We start from the raw sequence: 21,961 nt of genomic DNA, 5'->3' as shown, positions 1-21,961 counted from the left end.
GGAAATGGCAGAAATAGTTTGTATAACACAATTTTTTAACTCACCAGTGTCGGTTCTGAACTGACGCAAACCATGTCGTCGGTCTGTAAGCTATGCATTTGTAGGTCAGAAGCGTCGGTTACAGACCAATGCATCTACCCAACAACATCGGTTATAGAGCGACGCTTCTGACCATCTTAATTGTGTCGCCCTCAACAACATTGGTTGCAAATCCGACACAATTGGCAAAAACATCGGTGCAGAACCGACGTCGAACCCCTTACTTTTAGTAGTGGATATACCAAAACGTTCAACATATAAAGTAAAATAAACATAAAATGAGAATATTAGTTGTTATACCCAAATTTCGAGGTACATAATATTTTTTCGGATAAATGAATAAAGATATTGAAAACTGAGTAAAATATTTATCACTTAATTATTAAATAATATGTTGTAGCTCGAAAAAAACAATGGGAGATTTATCAAACTAAGTACAGAAATCGCCTCGGGAGTAATTGACCAAATTGGCTTGAATCGACATTTATCGTTCCATCTCGATGGAAGGACAATGAGATTAGCTCAAAAAGGGACTTAAGTCATAAGAGAAAAAACTAGTGTTTCAAATTACAGTTCCATTATTTAAGGAAACTGATTAGATATTTTGATGATATAACCGATTGTATATTTTGAATTTGAAAAAACATATTTTGTAATTCTCCCTAAAGATATGAGAGAAGATGTGATACCAGTCTTATAAATAGGCTAGATTGTATTCATTTATTTTCACGTATAATTATTCCACAAAAAATTTGGGAAATTGCTTTATGAGCTTTAACTCAGAACATTCAATAAAATTGACTTGTGGACATAGATAAATTTTAACTATTGAACCACATTAAATTTTTGTGTTTTTCTTTTACAATCATTTAATTCTTTTTATTTTTTGTTGACGAAAAACTACATCAACATTAGCTTATATTTATTAATTAGTATTGTTATGTAATTTTATTGTATCTAAATATTTTTTGATATAAAATAATTAAAAGAAAATTTTAAAATACAAATAATGGAGTTAGGAATATTGATCCTAGCTCCTTTTCAAAAAAGAAATTATTATATTGCTCCTAGCCTCCTGTATTAAATGACAAATGGAAACACTTGATGGTCTCCCGCGTGATTTTGTTTTTTTAGTGAAGTGATTTTGTTTCTTATGTATTACTAAATATGAGGTTATATTGTATTAATAATTATAAATATATAATATTGTCCTTTTCCTTTTCTATTTTTCTTACAAGCATCCACTCTTGTGGACATAATTTGGACGGAGAGAAACAAAATATTGCACGGTGCTGCTCCAAAAACCTTAAGCTCCCTTTGTGATATTTATACCTCACGGCTAAGAGATTGGCGCATTGGAATGGAGGTGACTGTTAACAAGATAACCGAGTGGGTACCACCTCCACCAGGGTGGTTTTGCTTCTCTACTGACGTTGCGATCTCAAACTCTGGCTCTATGGTCGCAACAGTTTGCAGGGAATCTAATGGAGATGTGGTTTCGTTGCATACTCAAAACCTTAGTACCTTTAATCTGACATTGGCCGAAGCACATGCATCTTCTTGCTGCATCAATTGCTCTCCTAAATGGTATGAAAGTTGTATTATTCCAAAGTGATTATTCGTTAGTGGTTTCTGGTCTGGCCAAGAGAAATGTTGTGGAAAATGTGAGTTTGGAGAGCACAAGAAAGAAATTTCTAGCCTTGTGTAATGCTCTCTAACAATGGAAACTCCTTAATATAAGTAGAGAAAGGCTTGGTATCCACCATAGCATACTCTTTACCTTGGTGTTGCAAGCTACCATTACTACGAAATTGGGATTTTCTAACACCCAACCACGATAGTCAACTTTTTTTACTATCATAATTGCTTAACATGACTCTACACCGACAGTTAAAAACTATAGGCATAGAGACCAACGCCGATAGTTAATAACTGTCACCGGTGCTTTTGACTGTCGCTATTGACTCCAACGCTGACAGTTAATTCGAGACCAATGCCGACAGTTAAAATGCATCGCTATTGACCCCAACGCCGACAGTTAATTCGAGACCAATGCCGACAGTTGAAAGGTGTCGCTATTGACCCCAACGTCGACAGTTAATTCAAGACCAATACTGACCGTTAAAAATTGTCGTTATTGACCTCAACGCTGACAGTTAATAAAAGTCTAATACCGACAGTTATAAAATGTCGTCGAAATTCAAATAAAAAAAATCTAAAAATATAATTAAGAAATAATTTAATTTTAAAAATAAACCAAATTTTTTAAAATATATATTTGTGAAAATTATATATATTTATTAAAAAAATTTAAAACTAATTTTTTTTTCTAAATTTTTCATATTATTAACTTTTGTATTTATAATAATTTTATATTAAAATTAAAATTTAATTATATAATGAGATAGTAGATGGATTTATGTCCCAAATTATGTAATATTTCTTGGAATAATTAATAAGTGACATTAAAATTTAGAACTGGAGAATAGATTGAATTTAAAAAGTTTTACTTTTGTTAAATTGTATTATTATTTATTGAGAAATAATTAATAAGAAATATTTAAATTTGATAAATGAGATTTATCAAGAATAGATTTATATTTTAAATTATGAGAATCAAAATAAAATAAATTTTGATCACCACATTAGTATATTTTTATTGGAAATAAATATCAAGATGCTTTTAATTTGAATAAAAAAACTGTGTTAATTTAAAATGAATTTATATATTAAAAATCAGATTTTTTAATTAAATAAATAAGAAAAGTTTAAACAAAAAGAAAAACCTGAAACTTAAAGCTTTCCCTTTCCCTCTTTTCCCTCTCTTCCCAGATCTCTCTCTCTCTCTCACTACTGTGTTGCCACAGCCAGGCCTGAACGGTCGTCGTCCCATCGCCGGAGTTGTACATGCGCCAGCCCAGTCGAATCGCTGGCCCTTGAAACGTCGACCCCTACGAACTCACGACAGTACACGCTGCCCAGGGCTGTCAACCAACGGTCCGAAACCGTCTGCCTCCTACACTTTCCGGCAAGATTCTGACTACCCCGAGCCTCCCCAAGCCTAACCACTATACTCCTCGTGGTCTAAGCTTCAAAACCCACCCAAGGATCGGCCTCACTAGTGGTCGGAAAACTAAAGGGTATTAGTCGGAATCCATGGAGGTTCGAAGCTTCACACATTACCATTTTTGTGTGAATATGAATTTGATGTTATCGAGTTTTGAGATTTGAAAATTTTGTTGTGTGAATCTGAATTTTTGGTTTGGTTAGGGTTTTGGAGCGAGAGAAGGAGATGGAGTTTTCGATGGTCATGGACCGAACGGTCATGTAGTGAGTGAGTTCGTCAGAAATCACCTTCCTCTGATTTAGTTGGATCGAAAAGAGGCTTTTGATAAGCTTTGAGTGGATTCAAACGATGATGTTTATGAAATTTTTAGAGAGAAAACGTTTGATACTGAGTTGGTGTCGGTCGATTTGGATGGAGATTCTCATAAATGGATGGAAGTTATTACAAGCTCTTTTAAAGTAATGGACAAATATATTAAGCTTCAACATCAATTGGATTTCTCTTGTAGTGGAACCACTTCCATTGTCACCATTAGACAGGTAAACGAAGCTTCAAATTTCAAACTACATGTGTGTATGTATATATATATATGTGTGTGTGTGTGTGTGTGTGTATTGATGATGAAATTGAAACAGGGGGAAGATCTCATAATAGCGAATTTGGGGGATTCAAGGGCTATTTTGGGAACAAGTACTGATAAGAATGGAATCAAGGTTGTTCAATTAACCAATGATCTAAAGCCTAGCATATCGAGTAAGAAAATTTTACCCCATATATTTTGTTCATGTGTGGGTTTAGTTTTCAGGTACAATGAGTTTATAGACGCAATGAGATTTGTCTGTGGAGGCCCGTGAGTAACTTTAACAACGATATAATTAGTCCATTTTTTCAACTACTTTAATATAGAATCCATACATAAAATATTATTTTGAATTGTATAGATTAATAAAGTTCGACAAGAATGAATATGCAAGGATTAGCGTCATGCAATGTTATGGAAATTCAAATTCAATAATATGGTTTGATGTTGAACCAAATTGCACGTTGTTGACGCCATTTTTTGTCAACTTAAATTGTAGAGCAATTAAACAATGAAGCGAATGAATGATGAAGAAAAACAAGAGGATTTTTACGTGGTTCAGCAGTTAATCTGCCTAGTCCACGAGTCTATATTATTAAGACTTAGGAGTTTTCTGGGAATTCTTCAGAGATGAATTGCCCAGAGTTTTCTCTCCAGAAATAAAATAAAAAAATCACTCCTCTACAAGTGGTGATTCCTTCTCTATTTATAGAGAAAGTTGCAGAATTCATTCCCACATATTTCGGGAAGATATTTTGTAAATCCATTGAAATAATGATATTAAATGCATTATCTTCTATATACATGGAAACGCCCCATGAAGATCGAGAATGGATAACAGATTAAATGATATCCCTTAAATATTGGGATTACATAATAGTAGCATGTTCACACGTAATGGGCTGTCCCAGGTGATTCATCAGGTCTTCGAGATCAGCGATTGGCATTGAGTTCGTCAAGTCAATGGGTCAGTCACGAGCTCGCCACTCAACTTCACTCTATGCTTGGGATAGTTAGGTGCTGACGAGGTTGTCACATTAGAGCTTGCACTTCCCGAGCTCGAGCTATCTCGCCTGACGACAATTGAAGAAAAATATATTTAAGTGTCATGCCATTGCCCATCACGAGCTCAGAGAATATTCGAGGTTACGCATCCTCGAGGTCGTTGTTTTACTTCAGAGGTTTTACGGCTGGACCATATGATGTTTTCATACATTTTGAGCTCACCCGACGAGCCCAATTTTCGGGGTCATAACCTCTTATCTCGAATTCTGGGTGTAACATTTTGCCCCCTCAAAAGTATCAGTTCGAATCCTATGAGAAGGAAACTTTTGAACTGCCCCCCTTGGAAACTGTACCATCAATTGCACTCGAGTGTGGACATGCGTCAACCAGGTATTGATTAATCAGAGTGCTTGAGTGCCTTGGTACCATGCCCACATTCGTTAGCCTGCCAACTTTATGGTACCATCATCTCATTTGTCCCTGACTGTCGGATCAGATACGAAATCTGGCCAATGGCTCAAATCAGCCCGACCTTTGACATTCCCAAGGGCCTATAAATACATCCCCATCGTCTTCCTCATTTCACTTTCTCACCTTGTGTTTTCAAAGGAAAAAGAAGAAAAACCAGAATTCGAATTTCCTAGTTCTTGCATGTTTTCCAAACCAAGAAAACAAAACAACATTGGCTTGTTCGACTCCGTGAAATCGTTCTGGCAACCTCTCCTTCGGACTTCGATTTCTCTGTATCCGCCATCTACATTGTGTAAGTATCTGGTCTTGACCCCTTATATTCGTGCTTATACTTTATTTTTTTCCATGCATGTCTTACGTTGTTGCACTTAGGCACATTTACTAGTTTCGCACTAGAATGCTTCAATCAATACCGTGTAGCTTTTAAGCCCTTCTATTGTTATGGATTTTCCAAACCCAGAATTTGCATGAACGATGCAAATTCAACTTGTTTTATGGGTTATCTTAATTTCGAGTATCATATCGTGTAAACCAAGAAACTAGGTATAGAATGAGGGTTTTCAAATTGCACGTTTCCGAAAAATATCACTTTTTGAGTAACCGCCAACTTTTTTTCCTAAAATTTCGGGATTCTAAAAAATAAATCCACCTTTCCCTCTTTACGTGGAATACACGCTCCGAGCCTGATCTCGTTCTTTTGATCGAGCTCGTTCCATACCTTCGATCATTCGAGTTTAGGCCGTCTTGGTTTTCATTCTTAATCTCTAGTTCGTCTGACCCTCACCCTTTTGTTCTCTTGCTAGATGCCGCAGAACTCGGAAGAGAAGTGGGGGTCAAAATTTGCGATTCCTTACTTGCCAGCTACTCTGAGCCCGGAGTCACCTTTTACTTGGAACCAATGCTTGATACGGGAGCACGAACTTAGGTGCGAGCAAGAAGACACCCGAGCTCATTTCCATCGCCAAATTGATGAGGTCGAAGAGAGGAAAAGGAAGAGACTTAGGGTCGCCATTTACCCAGATCCAGACCCTGAGCCCAGACCAATCCCCATCGATCCCACTCTTAAAGTGACAATCGCATTCAAACCAGATGATCTCCATTTTCACTGATGGGAGAACCATCAAATCCCTCATCTACTTCGCAGCCAACCTCTATTCCCACCTCAAGGGTGGAATTTTTCGAGGCCAAGCATTATTGGAGCTCAATTTCTTCACTAGGGTAGATCTCTGACATCTTGGCCCTCCACAGAATTGTACTATCAGGCTTGATGAGGTGTCGAGCTCCAACTTTCCATGAGCGAAGCTGTCGCGCCCCGAGAGATGGGAATCCCGACAGTAAGTTGCAATATACGGCTTGGAGCCATGAGCACATGAGGGCAGGGGCCTTATTGCCCTTGAAGTCTTTTTTCGAGGACGTTTTGGATTTCGTCAGGCTTGCTCCCTTCCAACTGAACACCAACTCGTACAGGATTTGGTCAGCCCTAAGGTCGCTTTACCACGAGCTAAAGTGGGAAGGACCTTCACCAAAGGAGATTTTATATCTCTTTTGTTTGAAAAGCAACCCCTCCCGAGCTCGGGGAGGAGATGGCTTCTATTACCTCTCGACCTATCCCCGGGAGAAGAAAATCTTTGAAGACCTACCGAACCATCCCCCCAACTTCAAACTCGCGTTCTTCTAGACGGACGGCCTGACCCCCTCCAGATATTACTCTTTCAAGTGAATCTGTAAGTATACGGTCCTTTTCTTTTCATGATCGAATTTTTTTTAAGCTCGGACCACTCATAACATTCAATTCTTCAGCCAACTACCACCGCCCTACTCCCACGGAAAAGATGAAGGAGCACAAGGAAACCTTGCTCCAACTCCCTTACGGTAGGCGGTCCCTGTCTTATCTTCTGCATGAAGATAAGCTTCAAGCTCGCGGTCTCCTAGAAAAGGATCAATCCACAAATGACTGGTCCAATAAAAAGTACACCAATAGGGAGTTTGTGCCTCTTCCAACCGACAACCTTCCTCCGAGGCGAAGCTCTAAGGCACGATCCCTAGCTTGCCATCTAAGAGGTCCGTGCTCGGGGAACGAGGCCAATGACGAGGCTTCGAACTCGAGCGATAGAGGTACAACCTTAGTTTGGCTTTATGGTCTCCCTCACTACTTAAGCATAAGCTCGATACCTTAATCTTGTGTGAAGATGATAGGAACCAATTTTATGTATGGTCTTGGGCAGATGAGAGGGTTCATAGGTTTGATAGTTGGTTAGGGAAGTATGATACTATGTATAGTCTGAACGAGGTCTGGGATGGAATAGTTGTCCAATACAGGATGAATTATTATAGGGACCTGTCGAGGTTAACCTCCACATATATGGAAGGGACTCCCCCTGCCTCTTCCGAATATGGGGAAATTTCATGGTCGCCGAGCACGAGCACGAGCTCGGGGGAGAGTTCCAGTTAGGTTCCTCATTACTTATCCTTTTAGTCCTTGACGATCTGTATTATGCCTATTGAGATCGTCTTCTAATGTGATTTTGTGATGCAGGTACCATGGACTCTGATCTCGATACCGTGCTCGTCAGTGGCGAGGGGGCCAAGAGGAGTAGGCGCCCGAGAGCCTCGCAAAAGTCAGATCGGCCTGCCAAGGTCCTTAAGAGGACCGAGAAGAATCCTCCTCCTCTAGCTCCCACGGTTACGAGCCCAGCCATGGATCTGACTCCTCAGGTCGAAGCGTCCACCACAGGTGTTCCCTCTTTGCCTCCTTCGATCATGGTCCCCTCAACGGTCGGCCCACCTCCGAAGAAGCCCTCGGCCTCCAAAACATGCTTGTTCTTGATTTCTACTCATGTTGATGAGTATGTTGTTGACAATGCTGCCGGGACTCATGGGGCCACACTTGGCTCGGACGTCTTGTCTCGGGTAGGCCAGAGCATCAGCAGCTTCGAGGCTCCCCAATGGCAGTTTTTGAACAATGCTCGGGACTGTAATACTCTTTACGACAAGAGTGTCGAGCTCGCTACTGCGGTACCCTTTCTCACCTTATTATTTGTTGTAATTATGCTTAGTGTATGTTCTAACTTGATTTGATTTTTTTAGTCTCTTTCTGCCTTTGCACAACTTAATTATAAGTTGAACAACAAGGTTCGCTCGAGCATGTCCTATGCCCAAGATTCGAAGGATCTTCAAATTAAGCTCGCTGACGAGTTCAAGGCTGCAAAGACAGAGATGGAGGCTGAAGCCGGGCAGATGAAGTCTAGGATAGCCGAGCTCGAGAAGCTAAATGTCAGGCTTGAGGAGCTTGAGAAGATCAATGCCAAGCTTTAGGAGGAGAAAAGGGCCACCTTCGAGATAATGGAGGGCGAAAAGGCTCATCTTCTTGAAGAGTTCAAGGAGAAGACGGATCGGGCAGTCGACCTGGTCATGTACAGGATCTGGGCCAGTAACGCCGATCTCGATACTAGCTTCTAGGCTCTTTTGAAGAAGAGCTTGTGGCCAAATGGTAGGCTTGGCTCGATGCGGAGGAGGCTGCTCGGGCGGAGGCAGAGAAGGCCAAGGAGGATGCTGAGAAAGCTAAGGGGGGTGCTCTTTCCTCTTAAATCTCGACCCGGGGCTGCATCCCTTTGAACCCCTTGTAATAGTTTTTATCTTCTGTATTGTATGCCCTTGGGGCTAAGACAATTTATAGCTCGTAAAAGAGCTATGATATTTATAATACTGTGTTTGACTTTACTTTAATATTTTTTCTTTACATTTCTTAATTCGAAATATTTCAAGCAATTTATATTAAAAGTGTCCTTAAGTTTGTTTATTCATACAAACACGTGGTGGATTTTAAGCTCGAGCTTCAATGCATTTATGCACAGTTTACTCGATGTATCCGTGTCCGATCTCGTTACACGTCAAGGTCGGAACTTACTTTTACCATGCACTCGAAAGTACTTATGTGGCATGTAATGTGGGTGGTTTAGTTATATCCTACTTTTATAGTTACTTTCCTCGTCCTCGGGTAGCTCCCCAAAGTTATGAGGACGAAACTATCTCTTTGCCAGAAATTCCAGCCTCGATCTCAACTTAACTTGAAGTAGGTTTATTTATATTCCAACTTTCTGTTGATTAGTTTTAGCTGGTTTGTTCCAAACCTATTTAGGTCATGTTTTTGGTTCGTATTCCATACACAAATATTTTTGATCTAGTTATGTCTAGATCGCGCATTTGGTTTTATCCAAATTACCTTGCCTCGGTCATTTGGTGATATCCAAACACTTTTATTCTTTAATAATTTGGTTATGTCCAAACTATCTTAGCTCGCATATTTGGTTATATCCAAACACTTTTATTCTTTTAATAATTTGGTTATGTCCAAACTATCTTAGCTCGCATATTTGGTTATATCCAAACACTTTTATTCTTTTCGTGTACGCTATTTTTTTTATTTTTTTCAAGCTTACGGTATATATACCACTAATGCCCCCCCCGTAATATCCTATGAGTGTGACCATAGGTTATTAAATTAAGAGAGTTTGCAAAAAATACAGCATATTGAGACAAAAATGGACCTTTATTCGGAATTGAACAATTTATTAACCGAAGCATAGTAAAGAAAGACAAGCATGGTTACAGGTGACATCATTCCTACACTATTGATAGTAAGGTCATAGATGTTCTCCATTCCATGCGTCTGGTACCAAATCCCCGTTCAATCTTGCCAATTTGTAGACGCCAGGTCGGATAACCATTCGATTTGATAAGGTCCTTCCCAATTAGGCCCGAGCACGCCAGTAGCCGGGTCCCGCGTAGCTAAGAACACACACCTTAGCACCAAGTGTCCCAAACCAAATTTTCTGTCTCGAACTTTTTTATTGAAATATCAGGTAGCTCGCTGCTGATATGCTGCATTTTTTAGTTGAGCCTCGTCGATCAGAGGCAGGGGAAAGAGTCCTTAGGACATGCTTTATTGAGGTCTGATTAATCAATACAGGTTCACCATGTTCTGTTAGATTTCAGAACTAGCACCGGGTTAGCGACCCAATCCAGGTAGAAGGCATCTTGTATGAATCAATTTTCCTTTAACCTGTCGACCTCTTCCTTCAGGGCCTTCTTCCTGACGTCGTCTAGGAGTCTTCGTTTTTGCTGTTTCGGGGGAAGCTCTTATCAATATTAAGAGCGTGGCTTATCACATTCAGACTTATCCCTACCATGCCTGAATGTTACCACGCGAAAACATCCTGGTTCATTTTCAAAAAGCAAATTAATTGCTATTTTGTTTCTTCTGGAAGGTTTTTCCCAACCATCACATTTTTCGGGGGGTCAACTTCGTCGAGCTTGACCTCTTCGAGCTCTTCTAATGGCTCGAGATCAGCTATTTCCTCTATTCTCGGATAAATTTCTTTGTCTATCTCGAAGACTGTCCCATCCTTATTCTGAATTATGACAAGTGTTTGTGCACTTGTCTATTTCTTTCCACTAACGGAAATGCTATAGCATTCCCTCCCTGCGAGCTGGTCTCCTTTCAGAGTCCCGATGCCACTAGAAGTCGGGAACTGATGGCCAGATGCCTTACAGACGAAACTGCCCCAACCTTACTAGGGCGGGTCTCCCGAGCAGTACGTTGTAGGCCGATGGAAGATCCACTACTACGAATTCCATCATCTTGGTTGTCAAGACCGGGAAGTCTCCCAAGGTTACAGGGAGTTCGATGGATCTCATACAGGCAATCCCTTCTCCTGAAAATTCATACAATGTCGTTGCACAAGCCTTTAGGTCGCGAAGTGTGAGTCCCATCTTTTCTAAGGTGGCCTTGTAGAGGATATTTACTGAGCTCCTGTTATCAACCAGGACTTGGTGTACCCTCTTGTTCGCTAGCTGAATGGTGATGACCAGCGGGTCATTGTGAGGGAATTGTACATGAGATGCGTCATCCTCAGTAACAGTTATCGGTTGAGATTCAACCCTTTGTTGTTTTGAAGCTTTAGGTTCGGGTTCGTAGGGAGACCCGTCACCAGTTTTCAGCTCATTCACATATCATTTTTGGGCATTCCTGCCCGATCCTGCAATATGTGGTCCCCCAGAGATGGTTATGACATCTTCTCCATCAATCGGAGGGATTCGTTCATCCTCCCTTGCTCGAGAGTTGTTATTCTGGGCAGGTGGTGCTGCAGCTGCCCTATGGTTGGTGGAAGCCTAATTGGGGTTTTGGTTCCTGACATATTGTCTGAAATATCCTCTCGAGATAAATCCTTCGATCTCGTCTTTTAATTTCCGGCACTCATCGGTTGAAATCTGCAGTACTTTTTGGAGTCTCTTTTAGCCTTTTGGTTCCTCATTGGGTCAGGCTGTCTGAAAAGGACCTGGTTTTCAATAACCAGGTAGATATTCACCCTAGAATCATTAAGCTCGGTATATACTTTGTGTACAGAGTAATATCTTTCCCCTTTCTTCTTCTTCACCCCTTCCGCCTCGGGGTTATTCCCTTCATTCTTCTTCCTTTTAGAAGAGTTTTCCCCGGGGGGTTTTGAGGTCGTAGGATCTACTGAGGTCGAGGTAGAGTTTGTGTTTTTTGTTGTAGTTATGGGCTGAGAGGTCATATTTAACACTGACCTTGCCTCTTCTACATTAACAAACCTCTGAGCTCGTCGATTGAACTCGGTTAAGGACCTTGCGGGCTTCCTCTGCATATCCTCCCAGAGAGGATTTCCAGGCATTAGTCCGACACGGACAGCCATTAAATGGCCACTGTCGTCCACGTCACGGGCTCGGACGACTTCCAAATTAAACCTTGTGAGGTAACTTCTCAATGTTTCACTCGGCTGCTATCGGACATTGGTCAAGGCAGACATCTCGGGCCAAATTCTAACCATGGCCCCGTGAGCGAGGCTGGAAATATCATGCATCTGAGCTTGTAGCCCACATTACTGGCTCGCATGATTGTGTTGAATGTAGTTAAATGACTGTATGGATCCGAATTCCCATCAAATGGTGGGACATGAGGAATTCAGAATCCTTGAGGAAACGGGGTGCTGGAAATATGAGGGGCAAAGGGTTCGAGTTCTTCGTCAATCTCTTCGTCCCAATCCCGACCTTGTTCATTTTGTAAGAGCATGAATGTTATTTCCAGTTTTTCAATCCTTCCTTGGACTGGATCCACAGGGGGTCTGACCTGAAGCAGTGGGAACTGGTTATCGTTAATCACAACCCCAGTTTCGCGCCTTGGTACGGGGTTCTTGCGTCCATTAAGATGATCCCTCAGATCTGGATTCGATGGATTATCATTCCCTCGATAATGGTTTAGATGTTCATGTAAATCTGGGTGATCCCTTCGATTCCCAATATTTATACGTCCCTGGTCATACATACTGATCGATCTAGTGTCTCCTGAGCCTTCACTGACATGGCTCGTTGCGCGGTTGTTTCGAGATGGGTTCCTTGCCGGTTGCCTCATCTCAATAGTATGAGACCGAGACATTTGACTTCTCATGGGTTGGGTACGTCTATGCTCCCTAGCAGTCTCCCCATTTCCACGTCTTTGCCCAGCTCGCCTTTCCCTATCCCTGAGTCGGTTGTGTGTTTCTCCGAGTTGGTGAAGGATACCTTATTGGCGATGGTGGGTGCCTTATGGGTGATGATGGCTGCCATCCATTACGGGGCCTAGAAGGCCCCAAGTTTGCTCGAACTGGTTCTGGAACGTTCTGCGTGTTACCAGGATTTTGGGTCCGAGCCTCCGTGGGGGCTCGGTTATTCCCCACCCTGGATGGTACCTTCGCAGTTGGGTTGGCAGGAGCTCCAGCCCGGTTACTTCTCCTGGGCCTTGATGGAGCAGACTGTTCTGCTGGCGGCGGAGGTTGCTCCGTTCTTCGGGTGGCAGCGTTTTTGCGCGGTCGCCCACGAGGCCTATGTGGTGGAACATGAACGTCCCGCAGAGGCGGAGCTTGGGCCTCTGGCGGAGGTGGGGCCTGAGCTGCTTGTGCCTCAGGAGCCAATCTGGCTAGCTCCTCGTTACGTTCCTTCGCTTCTGCCAACTGCTTTCGCAGTTGATGATTTTTTAGCTCCACTATCGGGACATATCATTCAGGATTGTAATACATGTCCTCATCGTGCCTAGGGGCTGGTGGTCCCCGAGAGTCGGATGAACCACTCCTCTCATCAGGGTCCGAATTCACCATAGGCTGCTTTCCCGGGCATCGGGGGTAGTCAGCTTCATCTACAATTTCCTCTTCAGGAACATTGGGATCATTCGCGGCCATTGTTGATTTAGGGAGGCTTTTTTGACTGAATAGAATCACGCACGTACTGCTTAATGCTCTCAATGAAAGCACTAAATTGTTGATGCCGTTTTTCGTCAATTTAAATTGTAGAGCAATTAAACAATTAAGCAATGAAGTGAATGAATGATGAAGAAAAATAAGAGGATTTTTACGTGGTTCAGCAGTTAATCTGCCTAGTCCACGAGTCTATATTATTAAGACTTAGGAGTTTTTTGGGAATTCTCTAGAGATGAATTACCTAGAGTTTTCTCTTTAGAAATCAGAAAAATCACTCCTCTACAAGTGGTGATTCCTTCTCTATTTATAGAGAAGGTTGCAGAATTCATTCCCACATATTTCGGGAAGATATTTTGTAAATCAATTGAAATAATGATATTAAATGCATTATCTACTATATAAATGAAAACTTCCCATGAAGATCAAGAACGGATAACAGATTAAATGATATCCCTTAAATATTGGGATTACATAACAGTAGCATGTTCACACGTAATGGGCTATCCCATGTGATTCATTAGGTCTTCAAGATAAGCGATTGGCATTGAGTCTGTCAAGTCTATGGGTCAGTCACGAGCTCGCCACTCAACTTCACTCTATGCTCGGGATAGGTAGGTGCTGACGAGGCTTTCACATCTGAGCTTGCACTTCCCGAGCTCGAGCTATCTCGCCTGACGGCAATTGATGAAAAATATATTTAAGTGTCATGCCATTGCCCATCGCGAGCTCAGAGAATATTCGAGGTTACACATCCTCGAGGTCGTTGTTTTACTTCAGAGGTTTTACGGCTGGACCATATGATGTTTTCATACATTTCGAGCTCACCCGCCGAGCCCAGTTTTCAAGGTCATAACCTCTTATCTCGAAATCTGGGTGTAACGCCCGTTTCACCTTTTCAATTGTTTTGAAGATGGAGAACATAAGGTCCCAAAAACTTTAAAAAGGAGTAGTAATTAGCATTAATGATAACACATCATACATGATCATAATCATTTTATTGAAAATTTAATATGAGGAAAAAAGTTTAATCTACTGCTCGCTTAATAATTGTTATTTATATCATAATTATTTATGACTGTTTTTGATATTTTGTATAGGTGGTAAAAAGTGATTTGCTGAAAACTTTTGGTTGGAGCTCCAGCTGGTTGGACACTATTGGAGAGTACCACTTTGTTTATGAACCTAATTAAAACATGACAAGCACAGGAGATTATCCATTCATAGTTGGCTTTTTTTATTCCCCATTATGCTCAAACATCATCATTGCCTTTGATGTAACCTACCATCGTCTCACTCCCAAAGACCAATTCATGGTTCTCGCCACTGATGGGGTAATTAAGAACTAAGAACTTATATTGATATTCTTAGATATGTTGGATTTTATAAAATGTTTCTGATTGATGTGTAAATGATGAATAGGTTTGGGATGTGTTGAGCAACGACGAAGTTGCCTCGATAGCTTGGGAAGCGAAGAGCGAGGAGGGCGGCGAGAGCGGTGGTTGAGGCGACCATTAGAGTGTGGAAAAGGAAGTTCCCTTATGCCAAAATGGACGACTGCATTGCAATTTTCCTCTTCTTTCAGAAGTAACATTATCCTGGTTTGAAGACTTGATATATTTTTGTTGCACTGTTATTTGTTTCAATCAAAATGATGGGCATGCTTGCCTCTGTCTATGCTTTGCTTTCTCTTTTGTTTCAACCAACGGTCGGAAACTTGTCTTTGTTTATTAACAGGAAATATTAATGAAAGTTCTTTCTTATAAACCTTTATAGGGAACCAGCCACCCCACACATTACTATGTCTTGTTTGATGAGAACAAGTTCAATGCTGATGCCTTGCAAGTTCTCACGAACAATCTCTGCTACATAGAAATACTATTCATTTTCATTTTTTGTTCTCCAATTTCAACATTCTATTGGGAACTACTTTTGCTGTTCTTGTTCTTGACCTGAATTTGGTTTTTCAGGTATGCAAGGTGCACCAGATCAGTCTCCATCGGTATGCGCTGTGTTGCACTATCCCGAGCACTATGGTATAAATTTCTATCTCAGATTTTAATTATTTTGAGTTTTGAAATTATTTGCGAGTTAGGAAACTAAAATGTAATTATGTATGTTCATAGTATATTAAGAGCTAATTAGTGTAATGAGTTGAACTGTGATTTTATTTTATTGGACTGCTCTGGGATGTCATATGCCTTGTTTGCAGGTTTTTAAAATTTGGGGATGTCTGATTTGCAGTCGTTGTTCTGCCCGTTTATCTAGAAATTTACGGACTCTTTTCTAGTTAATTTTTATAAAAATTACTCGTTGTTTTATAATCTATTAGTGTATACATTGTATATATATATTAATACTTGGTCTTCCATCTAAATATTATTAATTTAAGGTCTCGTATTTTATAAGTTCGATTAATGTTGTGCACAAATAAATTATTATCATGAGAATGAGCTGATAGGTTGATTTACTTTGCAACTCTGTTGCATGCTCTTCCTAATCGACTTAACATAGTTAATTGTATACTAAATTATATATCATATGAAAAGAAAATTATTTTGCAAGTTGACTTATGATTTTCTATTTTGCGTAGACTTTCAAATGTGAATTAGATTTATCAATTTGGATTAGGCTTATTCACAACTCGTTGTGTTACTTTAACAACTTTAACAAATGTCATATGATATGCTTGTGCTACATATAAATGATCTATTATATTTATGTTCTCGGTGCTCTTATTTATAACTATATTATCTTTTATTTTCTTGCTAAGCACTATGGACTTTGAATCTGATGCATATTACCTACACAGTGCATGTCTTTATATGTATGTATATATGTATATTAATTTCTCGTTGTTTATTGTATATTTGCTAATGTGCTATAAATGATTGGTAATTTGGTTTATTAATGTCTACGTGATTTGATAAACTAACTAGCTTGAGCACTTTTAAATTGAGATTGATAGGTATGTATTCCTTAGTTTAAAGAACTAAGACTAACTACTTAAGCCATGAGGCTATCCAGTTTGATAAGAAAAATACAACTTTTATATAAATCATTTTTGTGACTGAAAACCACAGTCATCCTTTTTATTTCTTTTGCAACCTCAAGTTCTCTATTTATTTTAGTTTTGGTTTGACTTTAATGGTGTTTATTCTGTATTGTAGGCTAAAAATCTATTTGGATATTTAAGAGAACCAAGGCAACAAGAAATTCTTCTTCAAGTTGTTGGGTAGAGCTGTAAATACGGGCCGAGATTTTAAGCACGGCACGAAACTGGCACGAGCCCGGGAGGCACGAGCACGACACGACACGAAAAAATATGGGCCTGGGCCAGGTACGACACGAATTGAAAATTGGCACGGCACGGCACGGTACGACATGGGCCTGAGCACGACACGGCACGACAAGCCCGAAGGCACGACACGAAAGCACGAACAAACTAGCTCGAAAGCACGACACGATAAAAAACCCGATATTTTGACATTAATAATCATAATAAATTTTTATTTGTCAATTATTAATAAATTAAAATGATAATAGAAGTCTTATTTTTCTTAATGTTTATATTTTTATAATTATATTAATTTATTTTAAGATTTGTTAGTAATTTTTTTTAGCATTTATTAGTAGTTATTAAAATTATAATAATTATCTTTGATATAATTTTGTGTAAAATATTGTTAAAAAGTATATAAAAATATCTAAAATTATAATTTAAATAAAGAAATGTATTTGGTTTGGTGGTAAGTCCATTGATGGTTAAAGAGGAGGTGGAGGGTTCAATTCTCCTTCCTCACATTTTTTAGCAAAAATAAAGTGGGTCGGCCCGACACTGCACGAGCACGGCACGACATGGGTCGGGCCCATGGGCCGTGCTGGGCCTACTCTTTCAAAAATGGGCCGGCCCGGCTTGGCCCGAATTTATCGGAGGCACCAAAATGTGGGTCGGGCCGGCCCGGCCCGGCCCACATTTACAGCTCTATTGTTGGGTATTATTTTCTTTTTTGCTTGTAAGAATGATGTACACTGAGGCTTTGATGTATTATTTACATTGAGAATAATGAATTTTTATTGAGAATTATATTGAATTTTTATTGAGAATTATTTAGTCTCATGGGGATTTGATGTATTATTTACATTTCAATTGTATGAATAAATGTTGTATGTATATGAATTTTTATTGTGATAAATATAATTTTTTTTACAAGTTATGATAATAATAATTAATTATATGAGTAATTTTTTTATTTAAATTTATATCAAACTTCAATTGTTAAAAATATAATTAAAAGTTTTAAAAAATATATATTGAAAAATTATTATTTATATATATAAATTTAATGTTATGGCGACACTTTTTAACTGTCGGCGTTTGCAGCATCGTCGACACCTATTAACTGTCGGCGTTGCCAGCAACGATGACATCTATTAACTGTCGGCGTAGCCAACAATGACGACACTTATTAACTGTCGGCGTAGCTACTCCTATGCCGACATAGGCAAATACGACAGTTAGTCAACTGTCATCATTGCTCAATAGTGATAATTAAAAACTGTCGGAAAAGCTCATTTTTGTAGTAGGGTACCTTAGGTTGTTAGTGTGTTGCCTAGTAATTGTTGTTTTCTTTTTCTGGTCTTGTTGTAGGTTTGTAATAAGTTAATTGTTTTTCGTGGTTTATTTTTTTTCGTTATCCTGTTAGTCCATTGGCATTGGTTCTCAGTGGGCTATAAGTTGTGGTTTTTAATTTCCTACTATTACTTTTCTTGTAATCCCAGGTGGCTGGTATAGAAGTACCAGTTTTGTATGTGTTTTTTTCATTCTCAATCAATATAGTGTGGCCTTGCTTTAAGCAAGGGGCTCACTTCATTAAAAAAAAAAAAAAAAAAGCTCACAAAATGTTAAAATGCCACTCTAACTTTTACGTACAATTTTTTATGTCATTTTTTGTATGGGTGTGTAGAGATTAGAGAGAATTATTGATCACTTTCAAAATAAAAAATAGTGACTGCTGTTTATAATAATAACAATAACAATAACATAATTTTTATTCTACTTCTAACTAAGATTAATCACAATATTTTTGCAAAATGAGGAGATACGAGTCTTTTTCAATATGTATAAAAGTTGCAATCACCAAAATAAACTAATATATACAACAAATTATTAAATAAGAATATATATATATATTATTTTATAGAATTGTTCGACAAGATAAGTATTTTCGAGGTTTAGAATCGATGATATGAAAAATAAGTAAAAACTGAATGATGATCGAACTGCTTTTATTCTCAAAATATTAACCAAAATTTAAAATATAATTATAGGGGCCGTCAACACTAGGCGGTATACTATTGAATCATAGATAAATATACATACGTAATCAATCTATTAAGAAAAATTAATTTGAATTATGAACGTAATTTAATCCCATAAAATCAACCTCGTTTTTTCCAATTTTGAGATAGTCGTGCTTCACAGAAAAAGAAAATGTTAGTTCTATACACACTTTTTTTTTTCTTTACACACTCATTTCTAAATAAATTTATAATAAATTCTTAATTTTTCTTCTCATACACATTTTAAATATTTTTTAGTGTAGATTTACCTATTAGTAAATAATTTTGTTTTTTATTTGTTACATTTATAATTTATTATTTAAATCTCTACTATATAAACAAATATGTTGGTAACGGAAATTCTTGATTTTAACAGTTTGTTTTGTTAACTTTAACAGAATATTCTAAATATTTAACGAAATATTCCTTTAAAACTAAGTAAATATATTTATTAATTATATAAATATAAATTTATATATTATAAAATATCATTATTATACCTTTAAATCTAACTAAAAATAGATATTTATTTATTATATTAATAAAATTCAAATATTATAAAATGTCATTATTATATATAATACATAATCTTAATTTTTATTAAAAAATTTAGTATTTATGTTTAAAAAAAAGTTATCATATTATATAAATATTTAAAATATCATAAATAATATTTATTTTTTATTTTTTTTCATTTAATATGTTTATGTCATTCTTTTATACATAATATTTTTTATTTATTTAAAATTTATATGATTATGATACAAATTTAATAAAAATAATTAATAAATTCTATAAATAAAACTAAACAAATGTGCATTGCACATTATTTGTATCTAGTAATATTAAAACACATTTAACACTCTCAATTAAACTTATTTTTTTAAAAGAAAAAAACAAAAAAATTAATCATAATTTTTAATTCAAAATAAGAAAAAAAATATATAAATAACTTAAAGTTAAAAAAATTGTCATATTAGAATTAAATTTATTAGCGAAAATACAATATTCAATTATCACACTTGTAAAAATTAAAACATGTACAAAAAAATTTCTTAAAAATGATAAATTAATTAATATATAAAGTAATATATTAGTTGTTTGTTTTTAGAGTTGTGCTAAATATAATAAAATATGTATATCAATTTATTGAAATTATATATTTAAAGATTAAAATTAAATATTTAGTAATGATTAATTAATAAAAATAATTCTTAAAGAGGAAAATAAGGGATGCAAATAGCATCATTAAAAAAAAATTAAGGTAACTTTTTTTTTTATCGATGGAAAGAGAAAGCTTACTTTGACATATACCATATATCTTAGGAGCTAAGAACACGCAATACTTCTTCTCATTAATGTTATTCCTTTTAACCACTTTTATATACTTTAAAATTTAGAGTGATTAAAAATCGTGTCACATCATTAGATATAAATTTGGTGTGTCTTAATCATTTCATATACTTTGATATCAACACACGAAAACCACATATTCTTTAAAACATGATTTGCTTATAAGACCCAACAAGTGGAAGAAAAGTAGAAGAAATTGCATCTTCATCCGCGGATTGACTTGACTATCGCCATTTTTCGACTGGCAAGCATTTTCTTTGAAAATCCAAATATATATATATATATATTACATATATAAATTTTGAAAAAAAATGGCATAAATATTTAACATTTTCATTTTGTAATATTTTTTATGTTTTTTTTATAATATTCAATATTAGTAAAATTGTGTTTCTGTCACCACCTATTTGGGTAATCGTCATTAATAATCACTAGACCAATATGTGTATCAATATAATTAGTCCAACTAATTTTTTTTTAAAAATATTTTAATGAATTTTAAAATAGAAAAAGAATTAAAAATATATTTTCAAATAAAAAACCCTAATATATATAAATTAAAAAATTAAAATCAGTTTATTTGATTTTTTTTATTAAAACCTATAAACCTAAATATATAATGAAAATAAAACCAAAAGATAAAATGAAAATATCAAAAAAAATTCCTCAACTTTTTTACTAATAGATCTTACTCCTCTCTTCTTCTTATTCTTTCATTTGTTTGACATCCGGGTTTACATTTTTTTTTTATGGAAATGATTGGGTTGGTGACAACCATTGGGCAAGGAAGTGAGGTTTGGAGCATGGAGCTGCTAGGCGAAGGGCAACAGGCGATGACCAGATATGTGAGCTGCGGGTTACAATGGCAGGAGATGGAAATGGCCAGATCTGCGAGCTGTGGGCGAAAGAAACTACCAAATCTAATTGCTTTTGTATTTTTGAAGATTATTTGTTCTTGAGATTTTAAGTTAATAATTTGGGTGTTCTTGTTTTTTTAAGTTATTGGTTTGATTTTGGGATGGTGATTGATAAAGAGCTACTGGGTATCGTGGATAATTTTTGAAATAGAAAAATTGTTGTATTCATGAATAACATATGAATATGAGCATTGTTGATCAGGTTTTACACTTAGAAATTACCAGGCGAGGCCCCTCGTCGCGCGCGCCCAGCATCAGCGAGGCCCCCTCGTCTCGCGCGCGCCCAGCACCAGCGAGGGCCCTCGTCTCGCGTGCGCAGCCACGGCCCCGCGTGGCCTCGCGTCCGAAGCAGGCACGGCCTCGCATGGCCTCGCGTCAGGGCATGCATTCGGCCTCGCGCCCCTAGCGCTCCATGCCGTGCGGAGGGTGTACCCTTGGGAGCCACACCATCAGGTGCCCATGCGAGGGAGGCCCCGCGAAGGGGGCTCGCGAGCCGCATAGGAGCCACGCCACCAGATGGACCCCAATGCTTAGGGGCCCGGGTATGAGTTGAATGGAGCGTACTTGCCTATGCTGGGTACGACCCTCAAGACCACGTACGTCCAAATACGGACACCTGTACTAATGGAGGAGTGGGAATGCAGGGACAGGAGTAATGGCCCGTACGTCTACGGCTAAGGGTCAGAGTCGACACCACTACGCCTACCACCACTCTTCTGACATGAGTACGGACGAGTAGTGGAGACACCTTCCTAACGCCTGCCCCTGTACTAGATGCACAACCACCACCTCTGGAACCACTCTCCTTACAGAGTACTTATGTACCACTTGGTCTCCTGGACCACCATGTACCCAGGGCCATTAGAGCCTACTATAAAATGAACTCTAACCCCACCTGAAGGGGGGTTTGGAATTTTATTGTAGAAAAGGCTTGAGAGTG

General features: G+C 38.0%; 1 protein-coding gene across 6 annotated transcripts; it reads left to right on the top strand.

The window, feature by feature from the left end:
• Positions 1–2,832: 2,832 nt before the first annotated feature.
• Positions 2,833–16,972, top strand: LOC133823872 (uncharacterized). Of its 6 annotated transcripts, XR_009888467.1 has the most exons (7): positions 2,833–3,201; positions 3,310–3,645; positions 3,742–3,859; positions 14,509–14,742; positions 14,831–14,995; positions 15,379–15,444; positions 16,579–16,972. XR_009888467.1 is itself a non-coding variant. In XM_062256724.1 (5 exons), exons 2-5 carry the CDS (start codon positions 3,538–3,540, stop codon positions 8,475–8,477), a joined length of 933 nt encoding a protein of 310 aa, XP_062112708.1. In that variant the 5' UTR covers positions 2,833–3,201; positions 3,310–3,537; the 3' UTR covers positions 8,478–9,385. The 6 variants fall into 6 exon arrangements, 2 of the variants coding, with proteins under 2 accessions (XP_062112708.1, XP_062112709.1); XR_009888466.1 differs by having other exon boundaries at positions 14,831–15,444; XR_009888465.1 differs by lacking the exons at positions 15,379–15,444; positions 16,579–16,972 and adding an exon at positions 7,699–8,177 and having other exon boundaries at positions 14,831–15,175.
• Positions 16,973–21,961: the final 4,989 nt, after the last annotated feature.

The sequence above is a fragment of the Humulus lupulus genome, chromosome 3 (assembly GCF_963169125.1).
Source record: "Humulus lupulus chromosome 3, drHumLupu1.1, whole genome shotgun sequence".
NCBI classification, from domain to species: Eukaryota; Viridiplantae; Streptophyta; class Magnoliopsida; order Rosales; family Cannabaceae; genus Humulus; species Humulus lupulus.
This window is presented reverse-complemented; position numbering and strand designations above follow the sequence as displayed.

What these genes read in the sequence shown, in the direction of transcription:
- LOC133823872 (XM_062256724.1), top strand. Translation starts at nt 3,538, where the DNA reads ATGGAAGTTATTACAAGCTCTTTTAAAGTAATGGACAAATATATTAAG. An exon ending in CCATTGTCACCATTAGACAG is followed by an intron (nt 3,646 to 3,741) that starts GTAAACGAAGCT and finishes AAATTGAAACAG; the next exon opens with GGGGAAGATCTCATAATAGC. An exon ending in GTGTCGAGCTCGCTACTGCG is followed by an intron (nt 8,178 to 8,249) that starts GTACCCTTTCTC and finishes TGATTTTTTTAG; the next exon opens with TCTCTTTCTGCCTTTGCACA.